This window comes from Genypterus blacodes, unplaced genomic scaffold (genome assembly GCF_046128005.1).
Source record: "Genypterus blacodes isolate CSIRO-AG114 ecotype Tasmania unplaced genomic scaffold, CSIRO-AGI_Gbla_v1 ptg000072l_1, whole genome shotgun sequence".
Taxonomy (NCBI): Eukaryota; Metazoa; Chordata; class Actinopteri; order Ophidiiformes; family Ophidiidae; genus Genypterus; species Genypterus blacodes.
Window position 1 is genome coordinate 1,512,734 of NW_027466882.1, and position 21,291 is coordinate 1,534,024.

Genomic DNA, 21,291 nt, shown 5'->3' on the forward strand with positions numbered 1-21,291 from the left:
AATGATAGAAAGAGATGCTTTGCAAGAAGAGCCTTCTGAATTTTTTTATTAAAGAAAGCATTTAACATGACAATGAGCATACAGTTGAGGGACATTTTGGAGTTGTTTTGTTTTATACAGAGAGGATGGAACGAGAAAAAAAGAGAAAAGGGGAAGAAATATTGATTTGGACTCAGGAAATGTGATACACATGTGGACTAAGTGCATAAGGAGATGAGGAGATGGTGACTTGAGCTAATGACTCCAACAGTCGGGTTGTATAGGTGGTGGATAATAGCATTGTTGGTGATGAATAATTGTGTTCTGTACTAGTGATATGAAGCCCCATTGTCACCCCATGTTTGTTTGTTTTTTTGGGGGGGGAAGCAAAGACAGAGAGAAAGAAGAGAACTAAAACCATAAAGAGAACCAGGCTGTGTAATGTTCATGTTTATTAAGACAATAGGATGACAAACAGATCGACAGTAGATAGCCACACCCAACAAAGGTTATGTTGAAATGACACAATAATGTAATCGCAGAGTCTTAGATGACATCAGTGCTGTTATTTCGACAAACTCGTAGGTCAGATCCCTCTGATTGCAGCAATTGTGTTGAAAGGAACATTGATGTTGTCGATACATATGTGTCCTGGGCCTTAGAAATATATTTTTGGTTGTATTTCCAACTATTATGGGTGGATAAAAATTAAAACATCAATACCTTTTTTAACCATTAATATTGCACAGATATACTGTGCATTTCCCTACCTAAAATGAAACTGTGGGAAGCTGTAGCAGGGAATACTGCGGATGGGAATGTACCTATGACTCAGCTACTGAGATGACTGTCTTGTTCCGATGTTGTCTTAAAAGGCATGAGGCTATTTCAGCCTGTGCCGGGCCTCGATTTAACAGATATGTGATGCTCTGATCAATATATCCCTGCTTCTGCAAATGCTGATGGGTAATTACAGCAATGATTAGGAGAAATTATCTCATTATCTCTGGAAAATAAAATAGAAATAATGACACTGTAATTCAATTCTTTGCCTACGAAAAACTGCAGACTGCCCCTAAAAGTATATCCAATTGTGTTAACAAATAGAGATCATGTGAAGTGCAGCTTATGGTTGGTGCAGATTCAATGACTAAGCAAATATAATGTAAAAACAAATGAAAGCGACCGCACTGCAAGCTAGTATCAAAGTAAACAAAGTGCTTAAGTGTATGTGAGCACTACTTCACCAGTTCCACCTTCAGAGTATATGAAGATTCCTCAGTGCTTGTCACCTCCCTTGTCCACCCATAGGGGCCGCCATTTCACCCACACATTCACTGATTTTTGCACTTGCTTTGACACAGTTTTCACAACTCAAGGTTCAAACCAAAAAGCAAAACCAGTTCCACCGCTGTGAGTGTTTGTGCTTATGACAGTTAGCGAGGCGCCTCTTTCATATCTCCCCTGTGAAACTACTCGGTCGGCGGCCTGTCTTTTTTTGCCTTTTCGTGCCTCTTCTGGGCGCGTCCGGTGCGGATGGACGTGGTGCGCGCGCTCGTTGCTGATGGGCGGGTTTTGTAGGTATTCGCAGGCTGCGGATCCGCTCCAGTGATGCCGGCGGCGGACCCTGGATCAGCCTGACTGTGCATTGTTGTCTGAGAGGAGGACGGAGGGAGTGATTAGAGCTCAGAGAAGGGAGGGACTGTAGCACTATTGTGCGCAGCTTGGATAGAGTCGTTTCCCCAGGAAGGAGACAAATTCATCGGAAGTTGTCACGTGTAGAAAAAAATTCGTACTTCCTGAAAAAGTGCATATTCGTAGTGCACTGGCCTCTTTGCAGCTGGACCGTTAGGCCTTGCAGTATTGTTCATCAGACAGCCCAGCGTCCAGCTGTGTCCTTCGACTCAGCTTACATTCCGCAGCAGCAGCCGCAGCAGCAGCAGCAGCAACATGGCTGGAGGGAACAGCATCGACGCTGTCAAGAAGAAGATCCGAGTGTTACAGCAGCAGGCGGATGAAGCTGAAGAGAGAGCCGTGCAGCTCCAGAGACAAGTGGAGCAGGAGAAGGTCTCCAGAGAGCAGGTAACATTCAATCCAACCTGGCTCAGATCAAACCATCATACGGGGAGAGAAAATCAGGTTACTTAACGATGTTTTTAGTAGCTGTGGACTCTGTGTGAAGCCGATGTGACTTTTAGTGTGTGAAACAGCGTCAGGAAAACAATGGTCTTCTTCTTCCTGGGCGTCAAATCAGGGAGGACGCACCGCCAGAGGAGAGACATGTTTAAGGAAATGCAACTAAACGAGCTAGAAGTCCGTACAGTCTGTACAAGTCAAACCTCTGAGTCAAACTCACTCAAGTACTGAAAAACAACCAGTTAATCAGATCTTGTATTTATTTGATCCAAACTCTTTTTACTTTGATCAAAGTGCGTCCCGGTGTGACGATTCATTCACATGAACGTACACGTAAGAGCCTTTTCTGGAATGTTCAGTTTCCACACGCCTACACTGAATCTTTTCCAAATGAGAAATGGTTTCATCACAAGGAATCAAAAACAACATACTTACATGATTAACTCGTACATACCGCGGATGACTCGGACTCGACTCATTTGCCGGCTCGACTTTACTGGCACTTGCGACCTCCTTTGACTTTCTCAAAGCAAAGATTAAACGCCACAGTAGCTATGTTGTGGTGTTTGTCTCCTAATGTGTCAGAATGTGAGGCAATATGGCTTCATATCTGTATCAAAGAGCAAATCTGAGTCGTCTTAAGTGCCAGATAAGATTGTTTAATGACCTGTAGGCATGCAGTTTCACCTGTGAAGTCGTAGTAGTGAGTAGTGAGAACATAATATAGTTTTATCTCCCTAACAGCTGCAGCTTTCATATGATATAACAGGAAATATCTTAATTTTTGGAATCTTGTAAGGCCTTTAAAATCCATCAGTGATTCCGGGCCTTAGATGATCAGGGACAATTAAGGGTTTACAAAATTAGGAGAACATCTGTGAAACATTCACATGCTTGCATTTTATTTATTTAGTATAAGATAATATCAAATTGGTAGAGCATTAAAACATTAAACATTAACCTTTCATTAATCATTTTCTGTATTCAGCATCTTAAGGTAAAATGCAGTTGAGGGATCACTTTGGGTCATGCTGACGAAGTAAAACTATTTCCCAACACTCTTCAGCTTTGCCTTAACATGTTCATCAATACATTAAATAACACTGCAAATGCATCAGAACCTTTTTTTCAATCCTACAAAGTATCATAACAACAATCTTCCAGAGAATATTCACATAATTAACGGTGCAATGACATGGATGTAAGGAAATACATCCACACATTAAAATAGTAAACTAGGTAGACATTAGTTATTGTCATTGTTTAGAAACACAGGCATTTTGGTGTAAATTCTCAACTGTATTAAGATTCAAATCAACCAGATGTCAGGTGGGACCCCATATGTAAATATCTGGTGATAAAGCTAATTAATTTGCATTTGTGCCTTCAAACCAGTGGCCCCTTAATAAACCGAGTGCATGTGTCTTCTGACCTTTGCAGTAATGACACTAAAACGATTGGAATAGAATGTTACAAGTGCTGTGGACACGAATGATGTCACATAGCTATTGATCAGCTGTGTGTGAATGCTCTGGCCTGGCATTGGTGTCATCAGTGACTCTCTCACACTCCCAGCACAACAACAAATCAAATCCTCAAGCTCAGCTGCAGAGGTGCAGTCGAATTGAGAAATTACCTTGAAATGGAGATAAACCGGATAAGCCAACATTTATTTACACTTGGATGACCTTAATACTTCCATTATACGTTTCCCAAACTCACACCTAGATAATTCATGCACACTGCGCTATGCTTGAGGCAAAAATGCAAATAAGCCAGGGATTTAAAAATGCAACTACGACATACAGTATATACATTCTGCGATTCAGGGTCCTGTGAATGTGCAGTAAGTGCTACATGATCAGAGTGTGTGTGTAAAGAGCTGCTGTTGTCTGGCTTTAAGTGGTCCAGTAAATCCATTTTCAATCCCATAATCTGAGTCAATTGATTTCATGCTAATTTCAATCTCGTTGTGTTTACATTGTGTGTTTAAATAAGGGATTTTATTGCCTCACAGCGTCGTTAAAGGTTTAACATGCATGGAAATATGGCTGTTATATAATCAAAGTGAAACAGTGGAATAAAACATTTGCATTGTACACGTATGGAATTAAAAGCATTCTGTCGTTTGGCGATTAGACCTCAATGAAGAATTCCGGCAGTGGCCTGATGTTGAAACGTGTGTGCAGAATGGTGACGATATTAACATGCTCGAGTACATCAACTTAGAATTGCATAATCAAGCTCCGGTCTTCAGAGAAAGGTTATGCTGATTTGTGACTATTTGAGTCTGTTAATGGTTTATGGCTTAAGAGTATATTCTCCTGGATGGACTCGGACCTTCCTGCAATGGAGTTTGTGTGTTCTGTGTGTTTGCACATAGTTTTCTCCCGTAGTATGTTTGTGTACTTATGCCAGACCTGGACAAGGTAACACATGAAATGACACGCCTCTATTGACTGGGAAAATAAAATAAGAGCTTTCACTTTTCTAATGACAAATGCTGGTGAGATGCTGTGTGTTCCTGAAAATCGGAATTTTTTTGTTACCAACTGAATTAACCACACTTTAAAAATGGTGTACAGAAATAAAAATCCTTTGATGATGCAGATTATTAGTTCAGAGGTTTTGTAGCTCAAAAATGTATTTGCCACAGTTGAACCAATCAGAAGGACTCTGATTGACTCTGGTAAAGGCATCGTCTGTCTGCTTAGCTTGACCACATTTGGAATGGAGCTGGAATCGGGTCTGGAGATCTGATCTGTATTCAAACCTGTCAGCCGGAATGATTTGAATTGAGTCTGACCTTGCTGCTGCACGCCATCGTTACCATTATCATTTCCAAGAAAACTTGACATTCTTACAACAGCATCTGTTTCATCATCATTGGTGAACAAAATCAATATTTGCCCTATATATGATGTCTTTATCCAGGGAATATATGCATGTTCAGAGATCACACTTAAATCGAAGGATTGTTGATTTGATTGTTGAAGGTGAAGCCTTGTTTTGCCTGAATCCGTCCCAACATGTTCCTCTTATCTGTGCTTAGGCTGAGGCAGAGGTGGCATCCCTGAACAGACGCATCCAGCTGGTGGAGGAGGAGTTGGACAGAGCTCAGGAGAGACTGGCCACAGCCCTGCAGAAGCTGGAGGAGGCTGAGAAGGCTGCAGATGAAAGCGAGAGGTGACCTTTAGCCATAACTAAAGTCTATCTTAACACCTCATCTTAGTTTAACAGGGATATGTTCCTCAAAGTGATATTCTAAAGTCTTATATAGGTGGGAAGGTTCAGTCGGATGGTTTCGGGGCACTGCAGGGTGCAGCTTGACAGACCATCGCTGTATCAACCAAACATAAGCTTTCCCAGCCCCATCAGACGGCCATTGATAGGGGCCTTCGAGTGGTCTAGTTGTATTGTCAATGTATTTCTAAGGCCCAATAGTCCTCTTATTGTGGCTCCATTGCAATGCCCACCAAGTGTCATTGAAATGGGTCCATAACTTTTCAAGTACTCTCGCTGATAAACACATGGACAGATTAGCACAGGGGGGGGAAACATAACCTCCTTGGCGGTGGTCAAAAATCTCAGCGCTATCTAGACTCAACATTGCTCAACATGAATCGATGCCAAGAAAGAAAAGAGAACCAGAGAATGGACGAAAAATTAAGTGTTACAGTGATTTACTGTACAGAGATGTTTGCATTTTAGACCCCAGAAGAAAAGATTCTGTGGTACGTACAGGATTATTAAGGTTTAAGCAGCCAGACTATTGCACTTTGGCCAGTATTGGTCGCCGTGGCTTTACTATCATTGTAAAATAGTCATTTAATAATATTTGGCTGCTGTGTTTTTGAACATTTCAAAGATGAACACCTTTTTTCCTTGATGAAGCCTTGGTTTGGTCTCTGCCCACTAAACGGTCGCCTGCTTGTGAAGGAGACGAGAAGAGCTCATTTGATTGGACATTATTGAGGTCTCGTCTGATTCCACCCTCTGATCCTGCGTTCCTCCTTTCAGTCATCTGCTCACCCTTCATCATTCGGTCACCAAAATCACAAGATTAACACAATAGTCGGTCACACCCACCTACCCTTTACACCCTGAGTTTGACTTAGGGAGAACATTCATCAATTCATTTTGCATAGGTTATCCAGGTCCCGGTCTTGGAGACCGCATGCTTATGGAAAGTAGGCCAAATATCTGTCTCCTTAGCCTCGCCCTGATGTCTGAGCTCCTCACCTTGTCCCTAAGGGTGAGTCCTAACACCCTGCCATGACAAGGCTCAAACTCATTTCAGCCACCCGTGTTTCCGTGTTCATGTCCATTGGTGAGAGTTGGAATGTAGATTGACCAGCAAATTGAGGGTTTTGCCCTCGGGTTCAGCCCTGTCTTCAGCATGACAGCACACTACATTATTAGAGGCTTTGACGGACTCAAAGGCTTTTGCAGCAGGTTTCAAAAGTGCAACACAAGCTAGTACTAACAACGAAACCTGCCCAAGTGGAAGACCATTTGTAATGAATGTACAATGAAAATGGCAAGCGCACAGGAAAAACATTTACCGTAATTTTCGGACTATAAGACGCACCTGACTATAAGCCGCAGAAGCTAAATTGAATGATGTGTCCATATATAAGCCGCACTGGACTATAAGCCGTAGGTTTTTTAATGTAATTACCATATGTAAGGGTTCGTGCACAGAGGGGATTGTCGGGAAAGAGGCGGCTGTTTGAGGAAGCTCCCATTTATTAACATTTCAACAAACAAGTTGCATATTTGCATAACGTCAATGGCTAAATTAAATGTTTATTTAAAAGTGCAAAATAAAGTGCCTGTAACACGACAGTACGCGTAAGCCTAAAGTTGCAGTAACACGGCTGCTTAAAATATACGGTAATCAGCCTACCAGAAAAGCCATTAATCCTCGTCTTCATTTTTTAGGCTAAGGTGCAGCACACGGCCGCCTTCCGGAGGACTGTAACCTGTAAAATCCATAGATTTAGGAATTCCCCTAGTGGCCGTTAGCTGTAAAAATCCATAGATAAGCCGCACCGTTATATAAGCCGCAGGGTCGAAAAATGGGGAAAAAGCCGCGGCTTATAGTCCGAAATTCACGGTATATCAATTTAAAGACATCTGCACCTCCCCCACTAAGGCCACAAAAAGTTTGGGCTTACGTTTGTGATCAGCTGTGGATGAAACGGGATTGTGATTATCCACATGGTCAGTTCATGAATACAGGCATTAACACACAGCATCACATTTAACCTCAGTATGACCACAGCACTAGCTTTTATACAGCAGTGCTTTAGTTAAGTGTGTATTTATTATCTGCAATTGATTTTAAAAGATGCTCCAAACAACTGATTTGATTAAAAGAATTACAATCCCACATACATTTGTAAATATGTAATCCCTTATCTAATTGTGTGTGTTTGTGTGTGTCTCTCTCATTTGTGTATAGGGGTATGAAGGTGATAGAAAACAGAGCTCTGAAGGATGAGGAAAAGATGGAGCTCCAGGAGATCCAGCTGAAGGAGGCGAAACATATCGCAGAGGAGGCCGACCGCAAATATGAGGAGGTGAGATCGATGTAGCCCCGTTTGTCATCAACTGTCGACAATCGTGTGTGTCTGCTAGTAAGAATAAAAGAAAAAGGATGAATGAAGCTGATACGAGAGTTCACGCAGCATTCTAGATATCGTCAGATGTAGAACCACATATCGAAGTTGCTAAAAATAGATTTGTTTTGATCGGGCGACTTGGAATGAAAATCTGATCTGTTACATCAATTCAGTGAAATTAGATTTGGGCCATTGTGCCGCCGTGGCACAATAGGCCGACTGTGCGCGGCCGCTTTATGCAACGGCGCTAAGGATGCCAAGTGCCTGGAGACAGTGGCCCAGATTGAAACTGAACTATGTCGTTCTATGTACGTGTCTGATGGGTGAAAGCTAACTTGACCTGTGATGCATCCTGACAGGTGGCTCGTAAACTGGTTATCGTGGAGGGCGAGCTAGAACGTACAGAGGAGAGGGCAGAGCTGGCTGAGGCGTGAGTATCAACCAACCTGCTACCAACAGGGTTTTCACCTTTCTGGTTTTAGATCAAATGGGTGGGAACATTTTTATATATGTGACAAAAAAGGAAATATTACCATACTTATTGATTTTTTATTTTAAATATGACAACGCACATGACCTTGGGAATTATTCAAGCTAGATGGTGGTAAGGTAAGTTTAATCAGCCAGTGTTTTAACTGCTATACCATGGATCAGACACTCTATCGCCTTAGCCAAACAAACTAGAACAAACAAATTAAAATCCACTTGATTAAAATGCATCCTTGGTTAAATGAAGGTATAGGTAAGCGATACACCTTCGTTTATTTTAATCACATGTTAATCAAGTTACTAAAGTTAGTGTTTACTGTACAGCACACCCGTATCAAAGTTATTTTACGAATGTAGTAATGGCGGTGGTCCCAAATAAAGTGAATATGCAAAGGTTTCAGTTAAATAACTTCGGTCGGTTGCCTACCCCAACACAAATGTCTAGAAAATTGGAGATTCCCACACTCACACCTGCATGTTGACATGTTTTTTTCACATTAAAAAAACCTAGAACCAGGATTGATTTACCATATTGCACCAACATTTCCCTGCTGTATACTACAGTCACTACACAGAGAGCAGATCATTTGCATAACAATACATGCTGACATTGCCCCCTTCCCTCTCTCTCCATTTATGTGCATGTTTGTGCTGTGTGATCTAAATTCCAATGCTTGGCCCATCTGCACCCTAACCCCCCACCCCACCCACCATGACCCCAACCCAACTCCTTCCCGTGCGACATGGTGGTCCGTGACACCGTCATCTCGGGTAATAGCAAATCCAAGGCAATGGACGAGGAGCTGAGGGGCTATGACCAATCGCTGAAGACCCTGCATGCCTCTGAGGACAAGGTAGATTAATTTCTGTTTCTGTGGGTTTAGTGTTATGTAGGAGGCCATGGACTGTGTGGTTGACTCTAGGCCAATAGCTAGAAATTAGCTTTTTTTGATGTGAAGAGCACTTTACACCTGACTTCATTGGGTTAAGCACTGGGTAGGCCCAGCTAGTCTTGGACGGTGTCTTTGGCAATCGAGTCCTCGCTGGCCCCAAATAGTGATGATGAGTATTGCTAATGCTTCATGAATGCAGAGGCCTCCCTGTACCTCTGGATAGCAGGTGCCACTCCACAGGGTGTTCCCATGTCAAATATTTGTACAGCAGCAATATGGACTTTGCTTGAATGCTTCATGTGACCGTGTTGGTATAAGTCATCTTCGTGCTAAGAACAACTGTGACTGTGAGGGAATACTGCAACAGAAACACTGCTTTCAAACTTCCACTCAAGACTTCAAACACTGGAACTCGGATGTGTAATGTTACAATTTTGACCTGCATTCAGAGACAAGTATGGCTCCAAGCTGTCAATCAATTGGTCAGTTGACACTCACTTGTATATGAAAAATATCCTAATTTCAGTGTTCAGTGTTATTTCCTTAAAGGACCTGTGTTTTTGTAGAGCAGTTAAAATGCTGCTGAAGGCTTTGAGTGTTTCCTGTTTTTTCTGAATGAGCATTTGAATATTTGGCCACCAAAACTGTTACATTCATAACCCATAATCAGACGTGGATTACTACAATGTTCAATATGTTCAGTGAGCGGTAGCATTAGGTCATCATCATCTATGCCAGTGTTTTATAACCGGTGTAAGAGATCGTCAGGTGTGCCATGGGAAATCATCCAACTTCATTTAATTAGTCTGCGAGAGATCAAGTCGGTGATCCGGCCCGCCCAACCCGCCATCCGGCCCGCCCGACCCGGCAGATGGCAGTTTTTAATGGTTAAGAAATATGCCTTGGCTCAAGAAAGTTGCAGTGTAGTCTATGCTACATATAAACCTAATGCGGTGTGTATCATGCTGCATTATTTAAGTACTTTCATTGCACAACACTGAACAGTAACACTCTGTAACAATATCGCAGTTATGACAAAAGGCACACCTTCAATAAGCATCGTCTCAAGAATACAAGCTCTGAGCTCATAGTGAGTCACTCCGTCCTCTTCCTGCTTTGGTGTTGACCGGCATCCGGTCCACCCACCAAAGCTAAGTTGGACCAAATTAAATAAAGTACATTCTTGGTCAAGCTACTTTATCCCAAAAAAAGTTGGACAAGAATTGAAATACTTGAATTGCAGGGGCCTTCACTCCTTTTGTATGCTGTATACAGAGACTGTACGCTGTTACACAAGTTCAGGCGGATGTGAGAGGCAATCTGTTGTGAAAACAGTCCCAGTACTGGTGTGGGGTCAAAGGTCAGGGAGTGAACTCCAGAGTCAGTACTATGAAAAGGCAAATAACTCAAAGATGACGCATTATTTTTTATTGATTGATCTATCTGCTGGTTATTGCCCTGTTGGAATGCCGTGGTTGTGTATACGTAAGCACAGAGACACCGGCCTGTCGGTTCCATGTTGTACTCTGAAGCATCAGCTGTTGCCAGTGGTTGCACACAGTCTGATTTCCTCTGAATAATGTCCAAAATATCCTTAATTTTGTGCAACAGGAAACAATGCTGTGTTTGAAGATGCCAGTATGGGTCAGTGTCAGTTCCCAGTAGATGGTGTAGTATCTTGTGTGTGGCAGGAGATGGGCATTGGAGTAAAGACAGTGAGTGTGTACAGCGTGTCAGCTGTGTGTACATGCGTTTTTGTTCTCCCACCTGCTCTCACAATTGAAGGGACAACTCCCTCCACTCATTTCAACCTTTTTTAAATGCGCTGTCAAACTGTCTCTTCCTGCACTGTCCACTGTCCCTGCATGCCTTTTGTTTCCACCGTGTGCATGACTCTTGTACTATTGCAGAGTAACCCAACACTCTCTTGTTTCACTCACCTCTTCTGCTTTAGAAAAGTTCAAGTCTATTGCACCTGTAACCCTCCATCCTCCAGTCATTTCAGGTGATGTCACTTTTACATCACTGCAGTGAGGCCAGAATTTCAACCACTGGTGGGCAGCAAATGCATGCTACTGTTAAATTACACTTAAAATCGCTTGCTGCATTAAAGAAGCGACCTATACTTCAGTAACGGACCACAACAACACGCGAAATTTGATCCCTGCCTTCCCTGCATCTCATTTGTCTATAAATGCAAACAGTGTATTATTTCTTCACATGACTCACAGTATGAATTAAATAACTTACATTTCTCAAACATAACGAGAAGTAGAGCCTATACGGTCTTACCAATGTGCTGATTTGCAATACAGATCCGTGTTTTGTCAAACAAATCCCGGTGTAGACGGTCAGAGAGACTGTGCTCCGCCGCTCTCTTCTCTGCTCGCAGCACTCGGTAGCTTTGTCGTCGTATTTCTGTCGACTCAAACGCACCACGGCAGCAAGCTGACAGAAGCTCTCCTGCCATTTTGGAACGCCTGACTGAATGCTAAATGCCGGCACCACTTCCTCTGCGACCGCTGGAACCCTGGGTTGCTAATTCTTTATAAACAGTATGTGCGTGCCAGATTATCTATTCGGTTGCTGTTTGCTTTAGTTTCCACAATCCAAGTGTGAATCGGGTCTAACAGGGAGCTACAGGATCACCCGAATTCTATTAATACACCACAGACGTACAACTGCCATATTAATGCTGACAATTATTCATTCATTTGCAGCTTTTTGCGATTAAGCAGTCAGTCCAAATTGCGATTTCAATTTTTATTTGATTTACTATGCAGCACTATTACGCCTTCAGGAAGAGAACGGTTGTTGATACATAATGCCTTGTTAACGTTGAAGCCTTGTTTACATCTCTATAATGATGTAGTTTGGCGACGACCAGTCCATCCAAACACGCAGACAGCTTTGTGCTCACTGCTTCTTGGCGGTTTGCATGCCTTTCCAATGGTAAACATGCACTGTTCACTGAAAACGATATTTGAGTACATTGTTTGCAATTTCACTCTTTCACGCTAATCACTCTTTCCCTTTCAACATTTACCACCACTCTAGCACTCATAGCTAATCTGATGTCCTTGCTTTTCCGTCTTCTCTCCGCTGCCTCCTTTCCTCTCGCCTTCCTGAAAACCCCCAAACCGCTAAAGTAAATGTGCTGAGCTGGAGGAGGAACTGAAAAACGTCACCAATAACCTTAAGTCTCTGGAGGCCCAGGCTGAGAAGGTAGGGCCTCTTGCCAGGACAGGCAAACCAGCATGAGACACTATCGGCATGTACGTTTTTCTGTGTGAACCCCCGCCCCCCCCCAAACAGTGCTTTGGTCGGGGATCCATCCTCTCTGTTTGTGTGTTTTCAACTGACTGCAATGGCTTTGTTCTAGATCTCAGCCCCAGACCATCACTCTTGCTCTCTTGTCATCGTTGCCCTTTGCAGTGTTCTTGTGTAGCTTCCAGAAAGGTCATACTTGAATGACTGAGCACATTGGGGGATTGCAGTGCTGGCCTCGTGTTCAGGCTTTTCACGGCCCCAGATGGGAAACTACTATGCTGGGATTGAATGGAGGCAGAGAGCTTTTGATCCGTTCAATTTTGCCTGTTTTTAACCCTTCAGAATTGCTGATAGGTTCACATGGTTTCAACTCCAAATTTGCCGCTCTAGAGTAATATCTCCTCAGATCTGACACGTCAACATCATAGCATAGTTACATCTCTTTGTTCAGTCTTGTCTTGATAGGTGCAGTTGAGTAAGATTACATGCGCAAGTTCAAACCTGATTGACCTACATGAGTTTCCAGTGAGTTAAATCGTCTCCAGCCTCATAGTTCAATGCTGGTCTGCACATATTTAACATTTTCTGGAAAGCACATTAGAATAGATAATAAGTATTCGATTCATAAACTTGTGCTAGCTTAAGTTGTGCTAGCTAGATTGGCTGTATTTTAGCATTTCAGAGCATTAACACCTATGTGATTGCCGTGCGGCTGGATTTAATCTTTGGTTTGATCTGTCTTTTTAATCTTTCCATCTATGGATAGTTCTTAAACAAGTAGGAAACTGGTTTATCCTTGTGCCTGTCTGATCCACCTCTGAATAATGCTGTTTGTCACTGCAGTATTCTCAAAAGGAGGACAAGTATGAGGAAGAGATCAAGATCCTCACCGACAAGCTGAAGGAGGTGAGTTTGCAAGTGTGAGACAGAAGAAGGAATGATGACCACCTTTTGAAATTGCGTAATATAATGAAAACCCTGAATGAAACCTGTCTTATTTGTAGCAATAACAAAGACCATAGATTTAGTTTTGACCCAATTTTATCACAAAGGGGCACTTGGGCATACGTGACAGTTTGAGAAACACTGTCTCAAAGTGCACACAGCTGTGTTTGTGTTTTATGCCCAAAATACTGTAAAACACAACTCTACACTCGACACAGCCTCTTAATATTGCATTGGAATAGAACTAATAGCTGAGTCATATGGGATAATGGAAGGGGCATATAATATTTAAAAAGAAGATATAAATATTGATGCCCAGATTTCAATTCAGTGATTGATCATGGCTTTAAGGTAAAAGTGCCTTATATACTGAAAGAAGATTGACTTTCAGTTATTTGCAAGATGGCAACACTGACAATTCTCAAGCCCTAATATATAACCGACATCTATTTTGTGATGAACTTATCAGCGTTGAGTTTGATCTGAGGTTTTGGTAAATTTACAAAAAAGTAAATATATTAAAAGGGCTTTCTAAAGTTTTATGTTGTAAAGATGTGTTGTTGTAATTTGCTGACCTCATGGTGAGTCTGATCGGCCTTGCTGTGCTTTGTCATCTTAGGCTGAGACTCGTGCTGAGTTTGCAGAGAGGTCTGTGGCCAAGCTGGAGAAGACAATTGATGATCTGGAAGGTACGACACACACAGTATACCATTTGAACTGCTGCACATAGAAATGAAAGTGCTGCGTTCTCCCCAACAATGCAGCTATGGCAACTGTTCTTTCGACACTATCAAAGTCGCTCTAAAACGCACAAACAGCTGGCTGGGGAAGCCATGTTTACGCAAAGCTCGATCTGACAGTTCAGTTCATCTCATAACTCAAATTATCCCAGAAAACAAAATGCTGATCTGTTGTTTGCTTTAATCCTAATTATGTTGCGTGTGTATAGAAAATGGACAACTTGCAATTTCAACTGGACACATCCTTAGAAAAATTGAAGACCGCTTATGTCACTCAAACAGACAGATAAAACATTATTACAAAAAGTCTTCACAGGCCAGCAGCGAGTCAACACTCTGCACCTCCTGGCCTCTGTCCCTCTACGCAGGCTGTGTCCTTCAAGCATGTGTCCCAGGAAATGAGACAGTGAGAGAGGCCTTGAAAAGTCTCTTCCCAAAACATCCTCTTCCAGAAATCTATTAGAGACGATGCAGTCTGCATACAGACGGACAACACACCACCTCACAAACACTGATGAGTAATGTGAAGGCAAATATTGACAACTGATTATTTCAATTATTTATCAAGAGACGAGAAGAAATTAAAACTACAAATTTGCAATCGCAACTAATATTATTTTTTATTATAATTATCCTAATTCTGTCATATCAATTATAACATTAAAAACAAAAGTTAATTGGATATGGATTACTTGAAACGATCCATTAGGATAGTAAAATGCAAAATTGACTTTTCTCGCTCTGCCCTCATCCATAAAGCCTTCTTAAACTTCTTTGTTGTTTAATGTTAAGCAAGCCAAATGTATGGCCCATTACTTGTACCAGCTGGTCTGAGGTGTGGGGCCATATTGCCGAAATATCCATTGAATGCATTTTTTATTCCTCGGATAATATAAACAAATTTACAATTGGCCAGGCAGGCAGCCGTAGATTGCATTAAAATGTGCAAACGTGTTTTTTTGGCCTCGTGTGTTTACCACTATCCCCATCTTTGTGTTTCTTATTTAATCCATTCTTTGTTATTGCATTTAAACTGTTTCCTTTTCCTTTGAGTCTCATTGTTCTTCTGTCTGTCTGTCGACACACCAACAGATGAGCTTTATGCACAGAAACTAAAGTACAAGGCCATTAGCGAGGAGTTGGACCACGCCCTCAATGACATGACCTCCATGTAAATAGTGATTTGCGTTTGTGTGTGAGAGTGAAAAGCATGCATACTGAGCAGTGTTGCATTCATTTTCCTAAAAAGAACTTGTTGTGCAGTGACTTGTCTAATATTTTAGCATTAAAATCGAAATCTTGCCACTTAACTCCCAGTTTGAATACATGCTAGCTTGGTCTGACGCTCAATTAATTATCAAATAACGAAAAGTCTAGCTAGAGACAGACTCTAAAAGCACCGGCAGCTCATATTTAAAGTTATGCTGAACTTATTATGTTAAGGTAAGTTATGAAGAACTTCAGGATCAAATTTGTGTAAAGTCTCTATGCAAAGGTGCTCAGAAACAAAAACAGCAGGAAATGCAAGACGCAGCAACCTGGGTGCAAGGGAAGTAGACACCACAAGTAGATTTAGACTAAGCAGAGAAACAATGTTGTGTCTATGCCCCTCTTTTATATATTTATCAGTTGTTTAAGGGTTTATTTTCATAGTTTTTACTGGATTTACTGGGTCAGCCATGTGCTGGAGACGGCAAGATAATGTTTATGAATGAACTTCGATTGTTGCAGTGCTGCTGAGTGTAGTGTGGTGTGGTGTTGTGTTGTTGGCGTAAGGATGTAACAACTTTAAAAGCAAATGATCTAATGCATGCACTCATTAAACACATTTATATCAGTGTTTTTGTAGCAGTGGTTGAATTGTACTTACAAGGGTGTGGTAGAGAGCTGAGGTGTGAGAGACTTCAGTTAAAACATCAGTGTGTTACTGCTTTGGGTTTTACTGCATGTCTGTGTGTGGTGATTGGCTTGAGGTGATCAGCGAGTATCTGCAGTGTGTGAGATCTCCCGCTAACTGCTGAGCAGAGGTCAGTCGGCTTGTTGTGTCTCTCGCCGAAGCATGGTTAGCTCTCCAAGTTTCATTTGTCGTCATTCTCATTTCCTGCTCCTTGTGTTTTCAGCTGAGTCTCTTCAGGCTCTGCCATCTTGTCCAGTTCTGCTCTCAAGACTCTGCTCTATACAGCATCTTGTTGGTTTGATCTTAATCGGGTCCTCTCCCCCTCCTGACTGCCCTTCTACTCCGTTTTCTCTGTCTTTCCTCAATTCTTTGGTTTCGTTCCGTTTTTCTTTTGTGTCTCTTTGTTTTTAGCACTTTCTCAATGTTTCTGTTTGACCTTCACCTGCCTCCTGTTTAATATTAAATGGTCATCACACGGTGGTTTCTGTCTCTACTTTGACTTTGTTCCTCATTGTGCATCTTTTCCATCTGTTAACAAAGCCAAAAAGTGTGTGTCTGTGTGTGTATGTATGGCTGTTTCTGTGATTGCAGGTGTAATAGTGGAGTTGGGCAAATTGTGATGATAGGTGCAGGTTGGGTGTGTTTTACTGCAAAACCTTCAACGTTCTTGTCGGTTCAGATTGTAGGTTCTAACGTCACTTCTAGCTCTGCTTCAGTCCTCTGATGCTCCGATCAGCCAGATCCCAGGATGTAGCACTGTCACTTAGGCTGACTAGAATTTGCATAAGTGCCAGGCAGGACAGATAAGACACCGACAAATGGTGCTCATGCTAAAGGAGAATTTATTGAGGTCTTGAGGCTTCTAGTATTTGCCGTTTCTTCCAAAAGATTATTCAATAATCAGTACATTACAGACGCTTTTATCCAAAGCGACTTACATTACATTACCACCCATTACAGAGGGGGGAGCAATTGAAGGTTTGGTGCCTTGCTCAGGGGCACCTCGGCAGGGACTCGAACCGGCGACCCTCCGGTTCCCAAGCTCTACCCACTGAGCCACTGCCTCCCTGTAGGAGCCATGTCAATATGATTCGATAGGCGAAAAACTGGATTTAAACCAGATATTTTACACAAGAGTATCATTATATGCTATTACTCAGTATGAGTATGATTCATTGCTAGGCCTCACTATATTTTATATTTCTGACAAGTGAAGTCTATGGCAGTGTGAAGTCCCTGTGCCTTGTATGGGCTGTGGAGATGTTCTATATCTACACCCTCCACCTTCCTCCAAATCAAATCCTCTGTATGAAAACATTTTCAGGTCAGTTTCAGACCAATGTGCAGACGTGGAGCTGATTCATCAAATTAAGCAGTATTGCTCGTCATTACTTTCCCAGCAGTGAAAGGTTTCTTTTGCAGAGGTTCCTTCTGGTTGTACATAAGGTTAACCGGCTGATATGGGACATTTGTATTACATAAAAAAACAGCAGTAATGAAATGTTTTGTAAACTTACATTCAGATCGTAGAATGTTTTCCATTCAGCCACATCAACATCTCAATTTGCCTGTGGTTGAGTGGATTTGATCTCAATAGAACTGATATTTAAGGTGATATTTCTATTCAACATTCAAGTGAATGTATAAAATATTGTGAAAAGAGCCTGGAAATAAATCATGTACAAGCAAATGTATCTCTTGCAGAGAAACTAAGCATAGACGTGAGTTATTGTTAAAAGAGTCATAGGTGTTCACTTGGATTTAAGTCAGGGGAACATGAGGGCCAGAGAATAGCATCAATGCCTTCATCATCCAGGAACTGCCTACACACTCCCACATGAGGCAAAATGTGTTTGCACTGTCCTGCACCAGGAGGAGCCCAGGGCCCACTGCACCAGTGTCAGGTCTGACAATCACTCTTAGGATTGCATCCTGGTACCGACCAGCAATCAGAATCTGTGCGACCCTCCATGGATGTCTGTGGTACCAGGCTTTAGTGGGATATGTAATTGGTTGGCCTCCATGTAACAATGGAAATTGATAGTGTGCCTATGCATGATGTGCCCCAGGTGTAGCATGTCAACATTTAACAGGGGACCTTAAATAGACGCTTGGCGGACCCCGAAGGAGAGGAGCACACAAGGACGATGCATTACAGAGAACAACCTATTTGACAGACAGGAGATAAACCATCCAGCGCCACATCGCTGATGCCAACAATTTTTTCAGATGGCTGACGAGGACATTAAGATCCACTGTATCAAAAGCTGAGGTGAAGTCCAGGAGAACTAAAATAGAATACAGGCCTGCGTCTGCTGTAAGCAGTAAGTCATTTGTGACCTTGACCAGAACAGTCGCAGTGCTGTATCTGGAGCGGAAACCGGATTTAAATCTTTCAAACATTTGATTGTTAGTCATAAAAGAAGACCATTGGTTGGAGAAATTTTTTTGTAAAATCTTCCATAAAACCGAGTTTAGAGATGGGTCTAAAATTACTCAAAACGGAGGGATCTATGGAGGGCCTCTTTAAAAGGGAGGGGAAGATGCCACTTGACAGAGAGCAGTTGTCTGAACCAACCATCTGAAATACAGCTTTTAAAAACCAGGTGGGAATGCAGTCTGGTAGGTGGCAGGAGGATGATTTTGAAAGTGCAACAGTGCAGTCCAGGTTTTGCAGAGAGTACTTAAGAGTATTTCTCAATGTGTCCAGCTAGTAACAGCATCACACATGTGAACTACATGTGTTGTGTTTGAGCACGAGCTTGGAAAATAACACCTTTATTCCTCCAATTTTTACTGACTTATAGAATAACTGATAAATACCACTTTCTGTGGAGTGACGGTATATACAGTAAATATTGTGTAATTTAGGCTTATATAATATAAATTATGACTTCTACATACATTGTAGTTCAAGATACTCTTTCCACCAAAACAGAATACTCCAAGTAGTAATTTTATAGTTGCACAAGTATGTATTAATTTGAATTTTTAACAGTAGAGGCCAGTTTACATGAGTGAATTGATGCACTAGTTGAAAGCAGTGGATGGTTATTTTAGTTTATTAAACTCAAGGTAAAATAATACCAAAGCATTTAAGTGTAAATCAATTAAACAATGAATATTGATTGAAAATGTGCTTCATGGATAGGAAAGAAGAGAGTTACATTGACATTTTGTCCAGCTGCAATCTTTTGAGAAATGGGGACAGAGAAGACGATTTCATTTCAAAAAATGTTCAAGTACTATTTTATTTCTTTTTATCCCTTATTTCTTTTTGCGGTTTTCAATGTTGATTTAAAGCTAAATTAATTCATCACTTTTTGTGCTGTGTGATCTTTTGCGCTTCATATCTTTTAAAAAAGCTCAAACTAAATAAAATAAAAACTAAAAGATGGAGGCCTGTAAAGAAACTCAATAAAGGAAACAGAAAATGTAACAATCTTAATTATGATGAAATAAACACAAATTGAAATAAATTGAGGACAACTTCAGATGTCACAATTACATGACATTAAATTTCAGCGTTGCAGTTAAGTTGAATTAAAACATTCCTGAGCTTTTGGTGCGAAATTTGAGTTAAGTCTGCTATTTGTCTATTTTTCCTTTCCCAGATATGCTGCTGACGGCAAAGAAGGAGAACGTGGACCTCCAAGCCAACCTGGACCAGACCCTGGCTGAACTTAACAGTTTTTAGGAGACGCCACGCCAGGTTTTCTGCCACCATGTCTTCAACTCTGATTTTTGACTCTCTGATCGTCCCGGAAAAAACGTGCTAAGCTTCAATGCCAATAAAACTCATCAAGACATTCTCGTAGCAGCTTTCACTTGCAGTCCATCAGCAAAGAGCTTTAGTGTTGGGTGTGTATGGGATTATTGTAGAGCGGTTTACCTCTTTCTGCCAGTCTTTGACGTACTTTATGCATGTTGGCATTGAACATGAATTTTACATCTAACACTTGGGTGGAGCCATCTCTAAGGTTAGGCAGGTTTTGCCATCTACACTAAGATGTAGGTTCTTTTTACTAATAATAACTTGTATTGTAACACTGTCATGATTATGTGGTATTTCAGCTCCTAGCTAGTCACCATGCACCAGTCTCTGGGTTGTAGTCAGGATTTGGTTAAAAGGCTTTAGGGGATGCTAGGAATTAGATCAATTCATCCTTTTTATCCTCTCAGTGCGTTGCGTAGATGAGAGCATGTAAGCACATGATGTAAGATCGACTCTTATTTTGGAGGTTTGACTATGATTTTCACCTGTATTGCTTTAGTAAGGGATGAATCCCACATCCGTTAGGGGCTTCCGTTTGATTATTTCTGCTCTATTCTTGATAAATGATTAGCTTTTTCAACTTTAATGCCCTTCTCTATACCATGATTGGATTCGTAGTAGTCTGCATCAGTGCCATCAAAGCACAATGAGGTGCTCGTTGCCTAGTTCTCTCTTTGTTTCCTAGGCGTAAGAATCCTCCCTCAGCCTGTCGCGAATGCACATAGAGGCTAATAACCAACGTGCCATAAGATCACTTAACTTACACACATGATATATGACCGCTTCGCTTAAATAATCACAAGCTTTTAAACTGGTAAAAAACCATGACTCCATACTCACTTTGTCATTGTCTTTTTTCTTTGTAATATTTTTTTCTATGAATAATTTTACAAATAATAAAGACCAAGGATTTCTACTCTCCAGTCTTTTTGTGAAAATTATTATTTTGTGTTAATGTCAGTATGATTCTGTCAGCATAATTGTGTGCAAACATGAGCAGAATTGGATGGAAATTAGCTTAACTCCACACACGCTTACACCAAGTAACCGACCTAAAGCCCGTCAGAATCCAACAAAGTATTTCCATGCATCGATCTAAATCAAATGGCTGAGTGAGTGGAATCACAGGAAATGTGGGATTCTGTTCTCTTAATCAGAGATACTAAGATATTGTATTTCTCCCAGAGCACTAATTTTATGTATTCCTATCAGGATGTAATGAGCATTTCAGCAAATTCTGCAAAAAGTGTTTTGAAAACGTTGGACTTAAGCTGTAATGACGGTACAAATGCTGACTACAGTTTGCAGGTGAATGTAACAATTGAATTTCTCTCATTAAGACATCATTTGTCATGTTTGGGTCTGTATGTTGGGTCTGTAAAGCCCTTTGAGACATTGTACTGTATGTGATATTGGGCTATACAAATAAAATTGACTTGACATGTTTTAGTCACTATGGCCTTGCACACAACCTGCACTCTGTATTCTAAAGCTTTGAGCCGAAGCGCTGCACATGCAGCGTCAATGGCAGATGAAGGAA

General features: G+C 41.4%; 1 protein-coding gene across 1 annotated transcript; it reads left to right on the forward strand.

Annotated features, from left to right (window-relative positions):
* Nucleotides 1-1,657: 1,657 nt before the first annotated feature.
* LOC143005770 (uncharacterized) lies at nucleotides 1,658-19,732 on the forward strand. Its single transcript, XM_076157151.1, has 8 exons — nucleotides 1,658-2,061; nucleotides 5,168-5,301; nucleotides 7,583-7,700; nucleotides 8,102-8,172; nucleotides 9,010-9,085; nucleotides 13,238-13,300; nucleotides 13,959-14,028; nucleotides 19,591-19,732. Exons 1-8 carry the CDS (start codon nucleotides 1,930-1,932, stop codon nucleotides 19,671-19,673), a joined length of 747 nt encoding a protein of 248 aa, XP_076013266.1. The 5' UTR covers nucleotides 1,658-1,929; the 3' UTR covers nucleotides 19,674-19,732.
* The last annotated feature ends 1,559 nt before the right edge of the window (nucleotides 19,733-21,291 follow it).

Coding starts and splice junctions, on each gene's coding strand:
- LOC143005770 (XM_076157151.1), top strand. CDS start 1,930: ATGGCTGGAGGGAACAGCATCGACGCTGTCAAGAAGAAGATCCGAGTG. Junction 7,701..8,101: donor CCGACCGCAAATATGAGGAG/GTGAGATCGATG, acceptor GCATCCTGACAG/GTGGCTCGTAAACTGGTTAT. Junction 13,301..13,958: donor TCACCGACAAGCTGAAGGAG/GTGAGTTTGCAA, acceptor TTGTCATCTTAG/GCTGAGACTCGTGCTGAGTT.